Consider the following 13738-nt stretch of genomic DNA (forward strand, 5'->3'; position numbering starts at 1 on the left):
TTTAAGATTTATTTATTTATTTGAAAGGCAGAAATAGAAGAGAGCGAGCTTCCATCTGCTGGTTCACTCCCCCAAATGACCACAATGGCTAGGGCTGTGCCAGGCCAAAGCCAGAAGCTTCTTCTGGGTCTCCTACATTGGTGCAGGGGCCCAAGAACTTGGGCCATCTTCTGCTTTCCCAGGAGCATTAGCAGGGTGCTGGACTTGAAGTGGAGGAGCTGGGACATGAAGGGTTCCCATATGGGATGCCAGCACTGCAGGCGGAAGCTTAACTTCCTATGCCACAGAATTGGCCCCAACTTTTTCAAATAAATAACTTTTTTCAAGATTTATTTATTTATTTGAAAGGCAGAGTTGCAGAGGCAGAGGCAGAGAGAAAGGTCTTCCATCTGCTGGTTCCCTCTCCAATTGGCCGCAACAGACGAAGCTGCATTGATCCGAAGCCAGGAGCCTGGAGCTTCTTCCAGGACTCCAACATGGGTGCAGGGGCCCAAGGACTTGCGCCATCTTCTACTGCTTTCCCAGCCCATAGAGAGCTAAATGGGAAGTGGAGCGGCTGGGATTCCAACCAGTGCCCATATGGGATGCCAGTACTGCAAGTGGTCACAGCGCCGGCCCCTCAAATAAATAACTTCTTAAAACATGGGTCACGGGCCAGTGCCGCGGCTCAATAGGCTAATCCTCCACTTGCAGCGCTGGCACCCCAGATTCTAGTCCCGGTTGGGGCGCCAGTTTCTGTCCCAGTTGCTCCTCTTCCAGGCCAGCTCTCTGCTGTGGCCCGGGAGTACAGTGGAGGATGGCCCAAGTGCTTGGGCCCTGCACCCGCATGGGAGACCAGGAGAAGCACCTGGCTCCTGATCAGCATGGTGCGCCGGCCGCAGCGGCCATTATGGGGTGAACCAACGGAAAAGGAAGACCTTTGTCTCTCTCTCTCACTGTCCACTCTGCCTGTCAAAAAAAAAAATGGGTCACAGAAAATTCTTGTTTCTTACTGTCTGTAAAACAAGTCGGAGAAAAGTCATTAAACCAGCTGTCCAGCTGGTGAGCAACCTAGAAGCCACTAAAGGCACAACTGTATGTGGCTCAAAAATCCGTTTCCTTACCCTGAGGCAACATCTATGGATGCAGATTTGTGGATACTTAAGAATGTCTGAAGTACAGAAATACAATAAAGGTGGTTCTTCATAACAAAGTATGCCTAGTATAAAGCATTCAACAATCTCCTACTGCTTTAAAAAAACAATTTCTTTTTTCTCCTAAGTCCACTGGAGTAAAAATGTCTCATTTTTCCCATTTCTGCTCTGATAAATCTTTTCTTTCAGAATCATGTCATGGTTAGACCTGTAAGAATATTTATAGGGGGTCCAGGGTTGTAGTGGTGTGTGAAGCCTGAAATGCCAGTGTTCCATATGGGCACTGACCCAGCTCCCTAATAATGCTCTTGGGAAAGCAGTGGAGGATGGCCCAAGTGCTTGGGCCCCTGCACCCACATGGGAGACCCAGATAGAATTCCTTACTCCTGGCTCAGGTCTGGTTGAGCTCTGGTTGTTGTAGCCATTTGTGGAGTGAACCAGCAGTTGAAAGACCTCTTTCTCTCTCTGCCTTTCAAATAAATAAATATTAAAGAGCTTAGCTCTTTTAAAAAATTATTTATTTACTTGAAAGTCAGAGTTACACAGAGGGAGAAGGAGAGACAGAGAGAAGTCTTCTATATGCTGGTTTACTCCCCAACTGGAAGCAGTGGCCGAAGCTGCGCTGATCCGAAGCCAGGAGCCAGGAGCTTCTTCCAGGTCTCCCACACGAGTGCAGGGGCCCAAGCACTTGGGCCATCTGCTACTGCTTTCCCAGGCCATAGCAGAGCTGGATCAGAAGTGGAGCAGCCGGAACTCAAACTGGTGCCCATATGGGATGCTGGCACTGCAAGCAGCAGCTTTACCCGCTACACCACAGTGCCAGCACCAAAGAGCTTAGCTTTAAAAAATTTTTTACTTTAGGTACTAAAAACATTGTGGCTCCCTCTAACTAGTTTCAGCAAACCTCAGCATGTCTATGGAGAAATGCATGAATCTTTAAACAAGAGTAACTCAAAAAGTTCATGGAAAATGGAATTTGATGCAAAAATTTGAAAAGTATCAATATTTTCATAATATATATTTCCCATAAACTTTTTGTAGATTCTTCGTGCATAAACGTCAATCTTCTTGCACCAAAATAAATTTTCCATGAACTTTTAAGGCACCCTTCTATATATGCAAGGAAAACTGAAGTGTGTAATTTTTTTTTTTTGACAGGCAGAGTGGACAGTGAGAGAGAGAGACAGAGAGAAAGGTCTTCCCTTGCCGTTGGTTCACCCTCCAATGGCCGCCGCGGCCAGCGCGCTGCGGCCAGCGCACCGCGCTGATCCAATGGCAGGAGCCAGGAGCCAGGTGCTTTTCCTGGTCTCCCATGCGGGTGCAGGGCCCAAGCACTTGGGCCATCCTCCACTGCACTCCCTGGCCACAGCAGAGGGCTGGCCTGGAAGAGGGGCAACCGGGACAGAATCTGGCGCCCCAACTGGGACTAGAACCCGGTGTGCCGACGCCGCTAGGCGGAGGATTAGCCTAGTGAGCCGTGGCGCCGGCTTGAAGTGTGTAATTTTGAAAGCCATTACAGGCCCCCCTAATAGAAAATCAATTTAGCAGCCGGCGCCATGGCTCACTAGGCTAATCCTCCGCCTAGCGGCACCGGCACACCTGATTCTAGTCCCAGTCGGGTCGCCAGATTCTGTCCCGGTTGCCCCTCTTCCAGGCCAGCTCTCTGCTGTGGTCCAGGAATGCAGTGGAGGATGGCCCAAGTGCTTGGGCCCTGCACCCCATGGGAGACCAGGAGAAGCACCTGGCTCCTGCCATTGGATCAGCGCGGTGCACCAGCCGCAGCGCACCGGCTGCGGCGGCCATTGGAGGGTGAACCAACAACAAAAGGAAGACCTTTCTCTCTGTCTCCCTCTCTCACTGTCCACTCTGCCTGTCAAGAAAAAAAAAGAAAGAAAGAAAATCAATTTAGCAACTTTGGGAATCTAACAGAATACCTAAAAATATGTTCAGGGGCAAGGCACTGTGGTGCAGCTAGTTAGGCTGCCACTTGGGACATCCATATCCTATATCGGAATGCTGCTTCAAGTCCCAGCTCCTGTTTCCAATCCAGCTTCCTATTAATGTGCTTGGGAAAGCAGTGGATAGTAACCCCAACCACTTGGGTCCCTGACACCCACTGGGAGACTCAGATGCAGTTCGAGGCTCCTGTATTCAGCCTGGCCCAGCTGTGGCTCTTAAAGGCATTTGGGGAGTGAATCAGTGGTCAGATTTCTATCTTTCAAATAAATCTTTTTTTTTTTTGACAGGCAGAGTGGACAGTGAGAGAGAGAGACAGACAGAGAGAAAGGTCTTCCTTTGCCGTTGGTTCACCCCCCAATGGCCGCTGTGGCCGGCGCACTGTGGCCGGTGCACCGCGCTGATCCGAAGCAGGGAGCCAGGTGCTTCTCCTGGTCTCCCATGCGGGTGCAGGGCCCAAGGACTTGGGCCATCCTCCACTGCACTCCCGGGCCACAGCAGAGAGCTGGACTGGAAGAGGGCCAACCGGGACAGAATCCGGCGCCCCAACGGGGACTAGAACCCCGTGTGCCAGTGCTGCAGGTGGAGGATTAGCCTAGTGAGCTGTGGCACCGGCCTCAAATCTTTTACAAAATAAAAAAGTTCATTTTGTTTTAAAATATAAACGTATGGCCGGCGCCGCGGCTCACTAGGCTAATCCTCCACCTTGCAGTGCCGGCACACCGGGTTCTAGTCCTGGTCGGGGCACCGGATTCTGTCCCGGTTGCCTCTCTTCCAGGCCAGCTCTCTGCTGTGGCCAGGGAGTGCAGTGGAGGATGGCCCAAGTCCTTGGGCCCTGCACCCCATGGGAGACCAGGAGAAGCACCTGGCTCCTGCCATCGGATCAGCGCAGTGCGCCGGCCACAGCGTGCTGGCCGCGGCGGCCATTGGAGGGTGAAACAACGGCAAAGGAAGACCTTTCTCTCTGTCTCTCTCACTGTCCACTCTGCCTGTCAAAAAAAATATATATATAAATGTATGCTATTGACCATAAGTATTATAAAAGGAAGGCACTCTATTTGGTTTTACATTTAATTTTTTGTTGTTGTGGTTAGCTTTAAGGTAACAACCTGGCTACCTAATATGAACTAAGCTGCATTCACTAATCTATAAAGTTCAAGCCACTGATGTTATCTCTAGAGTGTTTATCAAATCTTCTGTCAGGTACAGAGAGGGAAATCAGAGAGCTATAGTCACTCAAAGGCCAAGAGTCAATTCTTAGGGTACTCTAATCCCAACACCAGGTACAGCTTAACCAGTGAGAGAACTTCACCACAGGAAACAGGGAAAATAATTATCAAACAGGCATACGTCATTTTATGAGACACTGTGAGATTATATGCCTGAAAAAAATGTGAAGTGTCTAACAATTTTAAATACCTTTTTATAGTCAGTCACCAATATAATCATTAAGAACCAAAAGACATTTATTTACAAGATTTCTTACTTGAGCAGCAATGAGAGTCAAGAAACATACAAACAGTTAACTAAAACCTCACTTAAAGTCTTTAAGCCAGTTTATAAAACAACTAGAGCAGCTCCTGACTCTCAGGCTAGAGATGTCTCTCAGCACCCTTCAATTGCACGAAGATACACATTGATAACCCAAGGCGTCTGCGCAGACAGCGCTGTGGCATTTGGCTCAGCTGTAGTAGCCTCTAGAGCACTACTGCCTGTTCACCTGTGTTACACAGCTATTCCCCACTTCAGATTTCCTTGTCGGCTTCTTTCTCTTTTTCTCCTTCTTTGGCCTTTTCCTCTTTTTCTCCTTCTCCGGCAACTCCCTCCTCTTTTTTCCCTCCACTGTTGGCTCCTTCCTCTTCTTTTTTCTCGGGTTTCTCTTGCTCTGCTCCACTGACACCTGCTCTCTCTCCTTCTTTGTGCTGAGCACCGACGTAAACTGCTTTGTTATAGCCTTCCCGGTTCCGAGCGATTTCAATGGCCAAAAACTGTATTCTGGGGGCTGGAAGGTGAATAGAGTTGATTAATGTCCTGGCTTCAGTTAATTGCCTAAATCTGCTAGAAATCTATGTGTAAAGCTGACCTAATGTAAAAACCATTTGTGTATACTCAAAAGCTTCAGAGAATGAATTCTAATCCCCTACCAATGAGATGGAAAATACTGAGCTTACAGTTACTTGAGAAATAGCAATAGGATCCTTTACATTAAAGACAGAATAAATAAGATGATCTATACATGTCACTGATTTATCAGTAAAACTAGACTCCTCACAATTCCAGAAGAAACTCACCGAAGATGGTGTTTTCCTCAGTGTAACCCTGAGAACAATCTAGTCGCAGCAAAGTACCATAGTTGAAGTCTTCCACGATCCCTTCAAACTTCAGGCAGAACGGCCTCCACGTCTACAAAGGGAAAAAATAATGCAGCAGCAGACAAATGGAAGAGGCTGATGTGCTCTGGCCAGGAGAGAGGCTTCCACTTTCAGATTAAGGAAAATAACCATAACAGAAGAGACTAGAGTTGAGGTAACTGTAACAAGTCTCACAATGAAACAAGCACCAAGTTTACTGTGCCTTTAAACTGGCCATTTCCCCCTACACAAACAAATGTTTTAACCTGAAAAAAATACCTAAATCCTGGGGTGGCTGCTGTGGCACAGCATGTTAGGCTGCAGCTTGGGATGCCTGCACCGCCTATCAGAGTGGCGGTTTGAGTCCCGGCCATTCTTCTGGTCCAGATCCCTGCTAACGTGCTTGGGAACCAGCAGATCATGGCTCAAGTACTTGAGTTCCTGCCACCTATGTGGAGATCTAGATGTAGTTCCTGGCTCCTCGTTTCCACCTGGCCATTTGAGGAATAACCCAAGAGATGAAAGATTTCTCTTTCAAAAAAAAATCAGTAAAAACAAAATCTAAATTCTATATTACAGTTAAAATGAGATTTCGCAAATAGGTTATCTGCTCTGTTTTGAAGTCATTAGCCAATTCAGTCCAACATGGCTATTCACCCCCATCAAAGCACAAATTAGACAAAGGCAAAAGTTTGGCCCAAAGAGATAAAATTAGATTGTAAGAAAGAAGTCCACTCAATAGCCACAAAGTTCCAAAGATCACTAGCAGCCTGCTAGGAGCTGTAAGTATAGATTCTTCGTTAACTAAGGGTGCATTTCCAAGGAAAAATTTTTTCCTAACTATAAAAATGATAGTGCCCTGTTAAAAGTTCAAGATAATCAGGTAAGCAATGAGAAACATCCCTGGCCTATGATGCCCTGAACTTACACCTCCCTGTACCCTATGTGCCACCCTAGTTCCAGGCCTTCCAGCTGTACTATTTAAGTAGGCTGATTCCACTTCACCTGAAAGGACCAAGTAGATGGGAATTTGAAATGGCCGAGTCAAAAAGGAGAAAAATTAAACTGAGTCAACATGAAACATCCACAAATCAGAAAAACATTCATTTATTTCATAACTTGGCTTATTTTAACAAAAAAAGTCCTGGTTCTTTAAGTATTTTCCTTAAAACAAAAAAGTTTTAAATCTATGAAAACCTACTCCTATAAAAAGTTGTTGGTCAGATGCTACGTAATATTTAAGAGACAGAATTCTTACCTCTTTTGCCGATTCTGATTTGAGTTCTTCTGGATCTAACACATCTATCTTGAGTTTCTCAAAAATTTTTCGGAATTCAGAGTAGATTTGGTCATCCACTTTGGTGAGTTTCAGGAACTGTGGGTCAACTGATGAAATCAGCTGCCAGACAGGAAGACAATACAGAGATGTTAGTGTCTAATTTTTTTTAAAAAAATTATTTTCTTTACTTGAAAGACAGAGTTACAGGGAGAAGTAGAGACAGAGACAGAGGTCTTCCATCCACAGGTTCACTCCCTAAATGACCACAACAGCTGGACGAAGCCAGGAGCTTCTTCCAGGTCTCCCATGCGGGTCCAGGGGCCCAAACTTGGGCCATCTTCCACTGCTTTCCCAGACCACAGCAGAGAGCTGGATTGGAAGTGGAGCAGCCGGGACTCGATGAACCGGCACCCATGAGTCATGCTGGCAGTGCAGGTGGGGCTTTAACCCACTGCACCACAGCACCAGCCCCATTAGTGTCTAATTTACTATACTTCTCTTACCCCTACCTTCTACAGAAAATGCATAGAACTCTGAGGGCAAAAGACTTCATTAAGAAGTATTGACAGCTTGAATCTTGGATGAAATCATGACATAGTTTTAAAGGGACATAATATAGTGCCTTCCATCAATTTGGCAATTGGTCTATTTGACTATACTAATACCTGGCTATTGCCCTCTAAAGCCATACTAAATGTTTGTTATGTATGAGCCAGGCACTCTTTTTTTTTAACTTTTATTTAATGAATATAAATTTCCAAAGTACAGCTTATGGATTACAATGGCTCCCCCCCCATAACTTCCCTCCCACCCACAACCCTCCCCTTTCCTGCTCCCTCTCCCCTTCCATTCACATCAAGATTCATTTTCAATTCTCTTTATATACAGAAGATCAGTTTAGCATATATTAAGTAAAGATTTCAACAGTTTGCACCCACATAGAAACACAAAGTGAACAATACTGTTTGAGTACTAGTTATGGCATTAAATCACAATGTACAGCACATTAAGGACAGAGATCCTACATGAGGAGTAAATGCACAGTGACTCCTGTTGTTGACTTAACAAATTGACACTCTTGGTTATGGCATCAGTAATCACCCTAGGCTCTTGTCATGAGTTTCCAAGGCTATGGAAGCCTTTTGAGTTCACCGACTCTGATCATATTTGGACAAGGTCGTAGTCAAAGTGGAAGTTCTCTCCTCCCTTCAGAGAAAGGTACCTCCTTCTTTGATGACCCGTTCTTTCCACTGGGATCTCACTTGCAGAGATCTTTCATTTAGGTCAATTTTTTTTGACAGAGTGTCTTGGCTTTCCATGCCAGGCATTCTTTTGACCACAAAAGAACATTGGACAAAGAAGAAATCCCAATTATCAAAACAAATTTGCTTCCATACTCTTATCTCTGTAGGTAAGATCTTATAGCAATAAAAACTACCTCAAAAACACAAAGGGTTAACTTGCTGAGAATACTGATTCACCAAAGCACCAAACAGCACAATCACATGTTTAATTCTGCTTAACGATGAAGACAAACAACTCACCTTGTAATACACTTCAGCATGCTGCATCGCTCTTGCGGCCCAGGCCATTTCAATATCTGGCTGCAAAGGAGAAAAGAACGGCAGGTCAGAAGTCTCTCAATCCTGCTACTGGATAGCAAAATAAGTCTGTGGATGTCTATTTAATACTCAAAAGGGCTGCCACACGTGGCATCACTGTCCAATGACAAAGCTGACCTAATGGATTCAAATAATATCATAACTCTTTTGTTCTCATGATAAGCAAAGGAAGCTACCTACACAGTACAAAGAACACAATGGGCCACTCCCTATCTTTTCTCAGTAGCTAGTCAAAGCATGAGATTACAGAAAACATTAATCATATTCTAAAGACTCGCGTAAATTTGTTTACTTGGGTGCAAAGAATTTTGAGAGCCACACATGGTTGGGGGGAGTCTTCAAAAAGTTCATGGAGATACATATAATAAAAAAAGTATGAACTTCAAAACATTTTTGCAGAAAAATAAACATTTTAATTCTACTTCACCATGTACTTTTTGAAGTATCTTTGTATATTTACCTACACCACTGAGCTGTTGGGAGGACAAAGATAATGGAAATGAAACTTTTACTAGTATAGCATATCATAATCTACATTTGTGTTTACCAGATAGCCAATTCCCCACTCTATAACACCTAGAAATAGTCACACCAAATGCCCACCTCCTGTTCCACTGGATTCTCCCACTCCAACTAACCAATCTATCCCACTAACTCTAGAAAAATCTATCTGCATTTGTACCTCCATGCCTTAGACCATTCACTTTCCCCACCTACCAATCCATGTCCTTTATCCACCTACACTTTGAGGATCCAGTTCTTAGTCTTTTACTGCCTTGTTACTTCGGGACTCCCTCTTTGGAAACTCAAGACCTGACCCACCCAGCTAGTATGCATCACACCGTTATCTGTGTGTTATTACGATTCTTACATCCCTCTGTCTTGTTTCTTAAAATATATCTGTACTTTCTCCTTAAAGGTCTAAACCAGACGTGCTATAAAGCCAATGCAACTCTGCTGCTCAAATAAATGACTCGGGTCCCTTTAAAAAGCACTGATATTTGGTTCCCATCCCCCGGACATTCTGATTTAGTTAGTGTACACTGCAATCTGTACACTGGGAGGTTTAAAAGTCTCCCACGTGATTCTAAAGTGTTGCAAAGTTAGAGAACCACTTCCAGAAGCATTACTCCTGCGTTTCGGAGCCAAGATTAGAATGAATTGAAAGGTGTGGTTCCTAGCGGACGGGGACAGGGTCTGCAAAATATATCAAGGCAGGGGATAATTCATTGGCAGGTTCTATAAAGATTCTAGGCTGCTGGGTGGGTGGGAGCGGTGGGTGAGTCATACTCACATCGTTGCCGTAAGACTCTGCTGGGAGAGAAAGAGCGTGTGCCACGGACGCCAGCTCCCCGGAAACCTGGGAAGAGCGAAAAATGAGGGGGGAGAAGAGAGAGAAAAGAGCTCAAGGCTCGATTCAGCCCGACTTCCCAACTCACCCGACCCCAAACAACGTCTCACCGGTTCATCGGTTCCACTACTAGCCTCCATGTTGGCGCCAGAAAGCGTGGCTTCACCTCTCCGGAAGTGATTTTTTTTTTTCGCGCTTCTTCCGCAGTTGGCTGGAAAGAGAAACCAAACCGACGGTGTCTTCCGCCTGCGCCTGCGCACACTGTCTCTCGCCCGGAGGTAGTCGCAGACTCCGCCTCAACAGCTATTCGCAGAGGGGGCGTGTTTCTGTGTCGGGGCTGCGGCAGCGATCTCGGGTAATTTGCTGGCAGTAATTACGATGATGATCCTGGCAGAAATTCGAATTTACGCTCCATTCGTGCTTGTGTAACACACACACACACTCCAGAACCCACGCCAGGGAGTAAATCACAAAAAGCAATGGCTCTGGCGGCTGGAGTTCCGAGATGAAGAATTTAGTCCTTGGGGCTGCCGATGTAGCATCCGCCTGCGGCGCCGGCATCCCACTTGGGCTCCGATTGGAGTCCCAGCTGCTCCACTTACCATCAGCTCCCTGCTGATGGCCCTGCACCCGTGTGGGAGAACCTGAGAAAGCTCCTGGCTCCTGGCTTCGGATAGGCGCAGCTCTGGCCCTTGAGACCATTTAGGGAGTGAACCAGAGGATGGAAGACCTCTCTCTCTGTCCCTCTCTCTGTCTATAACTAAGCCTCTCAAGTAAATAAATAAATCTTTTAAAAAAATTGCAAGCAAAAAAAATCTCTGCCTTGATGGAACTATAGTGAGGAAACAAGGTGGCGATGACATCATGGCCACACACACACACACACACACACACACCAGTACCTAAAATCACAAATAGGCATGATTGGGGGGGTGGGGTGCCTGAAGGAAGAATTTAGTTCCAGCCATGAAGGAACTAGAGACAGTGAGAGAACAGATAAAGTGACAATCACAGCATAGCATCATATGCTGTGAGAGCGTGAAGGAATGGGGGATGCCTAATCTGAGTCATCAAGGGCACTTAGCCAAGCAGATAGGGAAAGACCCTACAGCAGACAGAACCACATATGCAAAGGCATTGATGAATTAAACATCAAAACACCTTTCTGAAAATTGAAAAAGTATAGCTAGAACCAGAATGCAGTCATCTATAATCATTTGAGAGAGCAGAGAGCCTTTGTATGCTGAATCTTTTTTTTGTTTGTTTCTTATTCCATGAATTCCTAGAGAATGGGTTCCAGCAGCACAGGCTGCTTTCCACATTGGTTCTGACAAAGTGGACTTCTCTGGGTGCAGCAGGCTGGCGCCTCAATTGAACCCAGGGACCTTTCTCCTTGGCCTCCTTCTGATCATTTTCTTTAACATGTTCCAGGAAGCTATCTCAGCTGCTAGAGTGTTTAATATGCTCTGTGTGCACATTAATTCTTTTGGCAAGAACCTTACATTTAACTTACTTGCTTATAACAATGCCAACAGTATGCTGGAAAGCACTGCAGACTATTTCAATTTTTCCTTGGTAACATGGGGCATTCCTTTTTGAACAGTACCCATTCCCTTGATGTCTACAATGTCACCTTTCTTGTAGATGTGCATGTATGTGGCCAAAGGAACAACTCCATGCTTTCTAAAAGGCCTGGAGAACATATATTGGGTGCCTGTCCTCTTTCTCTTTGTGCTGTATGCTGAAGGTTAAGGAATTTGGAGTTTACCCTAAAAGCAATGTTAAACTATTGAAGGCTGTTAAAGAGGCAAGCCTCGTGAAAAGACGTAAATTTTAAGATCATTTCTTTGGGGGGAAAAAGATCACTCTAATACAATGTGTAAGATTAACTTGAGGAAGACAAAATTTGAGGCAGAGATGAGCTTGAAATCAGTGGTTGATGAAAATCTAAATCAAGGCAGTGACAGTTGAGAATTAACAAGACTGAATTGATAAGACCTTTTTGACTAATTGCAATTAATTGGAAGGCAAAGAATTAGGATTCTAATATGACTCCCAGTTTTCAGAATGGGATTTGGGGATGAATGTCATTGAGCTAGAAAATACAAGAAGATGATGCATTCAACTTAAGGAATTGAGTTTGAAAAGCATATGGAATATTCAGATAGAATTGACTATGCAGAGGGTGATATAATCAGAGAAATAAACTTGATAGATGATACTTCAGGTTTCCTTGAATTCTCCCAAAGGAACTATCAAGAATGGTAAAGACACAAAGAGCAGCAGCAGATCAAGGAAAGTACCATCTATGAAGAAGAAACAGCAGGAAAAACAAACAAACAAAAAAACCCACAAAAGAACTGAAAAAGGAAGTAGGGGCAGGCATGGGACATCTACATCCCATATCAGAGTGCCTGGGTTCAAGTCCCAGCTCCATTTCAAACTGCTTGCTAAGGCACACCTGGGAGGCAGCAGGTGATGGATTAAGTACTTCAGACCCTGCCACCCATGTGGGACAGACTTAGATGGAATTCTGGGCTCCTGGTTTCTGCCTGGCCCAATCTGTTGTTGCAGGTATTGGAGGAATGAACTAGGAGACACCTGTTTAACTCTGCATTTCGGAGATGATGAAAATAAATAATTTTTTAAAAGGAGTTGTCAGTGAAACATCAGCAAGAAACAACGCAGAATCTTATAGAAGCCTAAGGATAAAAGAACTTCTGGAGGGCAGGCATTGTGGTGCAATAGGCTGCCCCTTGGGATGTCCACATCTCATATCAGAATGCCTGGTATCCAGTCCACCTCCACCTTTCAATCTAGCTTCCTGCTAATGCACCTGGGAGGCAGTAGATGATGGCTCAAGCACTTAAGTCCTTGCCACTCATGTGGGAGACCCAGATTGATTTCCAGGCTCCTGGCTTCAGCCTGGCCCAGCCCTGGGCATTTGGGGAGTGAACCAGCAGATAGAAGATTCCCTCTTTCTCTCTCTCTCTCTCCATTTCAAATAAATACATAAATCTTTTTAAAAATAACTTTGTTTAAAAAAGGACTTTCATGGAGCTGGGGGTGAACAGAGCCTAGTACCCTGTGTTGAATTAAGCCCATAAATACTGAGAGGTCACAACATCCTTAGCAAGAACAGGTTTTTTTTTAAGATTTTATTTATGTATTTTAAATACAGAGAGAGAGAGAGAGAGAGAGAGAGAGAGAGAGAATCTTCCATCCACTGGTTCACTCCCCAAATGGCTGCAATGGCTGGGACTGGACCAGGCTGAAGCCAGAAGCCTGGAACTCCATCTGGGTCTCCTGCGTGGGTGACAGGGGCCCAAGCACTTGGGCCATCCTTCACTGCTTTCCCAGGTGCATTAGCAGAGAGCTGGAGCAGAAGCATAACGGTGATCCAATATGGAATGTCAGCATTGAAGGTAGAGGTTTAACCCACTGCGTCACAACTCAGGCGTCACAACCCAGGCCCCAGCAAGAGCAGTTTTAGTGGGATGGTGAAGGCAGAAGGCAGATTGCATTAGGTTGAAAAGGGAGTTGGAGGGCGGGGTAAAGAAGAGACAATAGTGATTGTAGACAGTTCTGCCAATGAGTTGCAGCCAGGAAGACATATAGGTCTAGGGACTTTATTTAAATTGCGGTAAAAGACAGCTAATTTATCATCTTAACTATTTTGAAATGTATAGTTCAGTAGTTCTAATATATTCACATTGTTGTATAACCGATCTCCAGAACCTTTTCATCTTGCAAAACTGAAATTCTATACAATTAAATAACAATTCCCCATTTCCCCCTCCTCCCAGCCCCTGGCAACCATCATTCTATTTCCTATTCCTATGAATTTCACTATGTCAGATATTGCATAAAAGAGAACGCAAACAATATTTGCCTTTTTGTGACTGGCTTTTGTCATACAATGCAATGTCCTTGAGGTTCATCCATGTTGTAGCATAAGACAGGGTTTCCTTCTTTTAAGGCAGAATAATATTCCATTTTATGTAATTGCCACATGTTTATTCATTTTCCATCAAGAAATGCTTAGG

General features: G+C 44.9%; 1 protein-coding gene across 1 annotated transcript; it reads right to left on the minus strand.

Annotated features, from left to right (window-relative positions):
• Positions 1 to 4537: 4537 nt before the first annotated feature.
• PBDC1 (polysaccharide biosynthesis domain containing 1) lies at positions 4538 to 9953 on the minus strand. The gene is made up of 6 exons (XM_002720221.5): positions 9803 to 9953; positions 9636 to 9701; positions 8264 to 8323; positions 6699 to 6839; positions 5381 to 5492; positions 4538 to 5091 (listed from the first exon to the last, which is right to left on the minus strand). The coding sequence occupies exons 1-6, from the start codon at positions 9830 to 9832 to the stop codon at positions 4835 to 4837; spliced, it is 666 nt and encodes a 221-aa protein (XP_002720267.2). The 5' UTR covers positions 9833 to 9953; the 3' UTR covers positions 4538 to 4834.
• Between the last annotated feature and the right edge of the window lie 3785 nt (positions 9954 to 13738).

Source organism: Oryctolagus cuniculus, chromosome X, assembly GCF_964237555.1.
Source record: "Oryctolagus cuniculus chromosome X, mOryCun1.1, whole genome shotgun sequence".
In the NCBI taxonomy this organism is placed as follows: Eukaryota; Metazoa; Chordata; class Mammalia; order Lagomorpha; family Leporidae; genus Oryctolagus; species Oryctolagus cuniculus.

Coding starts and splice junctions, on each gene's coding strand:
- PBDC1 (XM_002720221.5), bottom strand. CDS start 9,832: ATGGAGGCTAGTAGTGGAACCGATGAACCG. Junction 5,493..6,698: donor AATCAGAATCGGCAAAAGAG/GTAAGAATTCTG, acceptor TTCCCTTTGTAG/ACGTGGAGGCCGTTCTGCCT. Junction 5,092..5,380: donor TGAGGAAAACACCATCTTCG/GTGAGTTTCTTC, acceptor TTCACCTTCCAG/CCCCCAGAATACAGTTTTTG.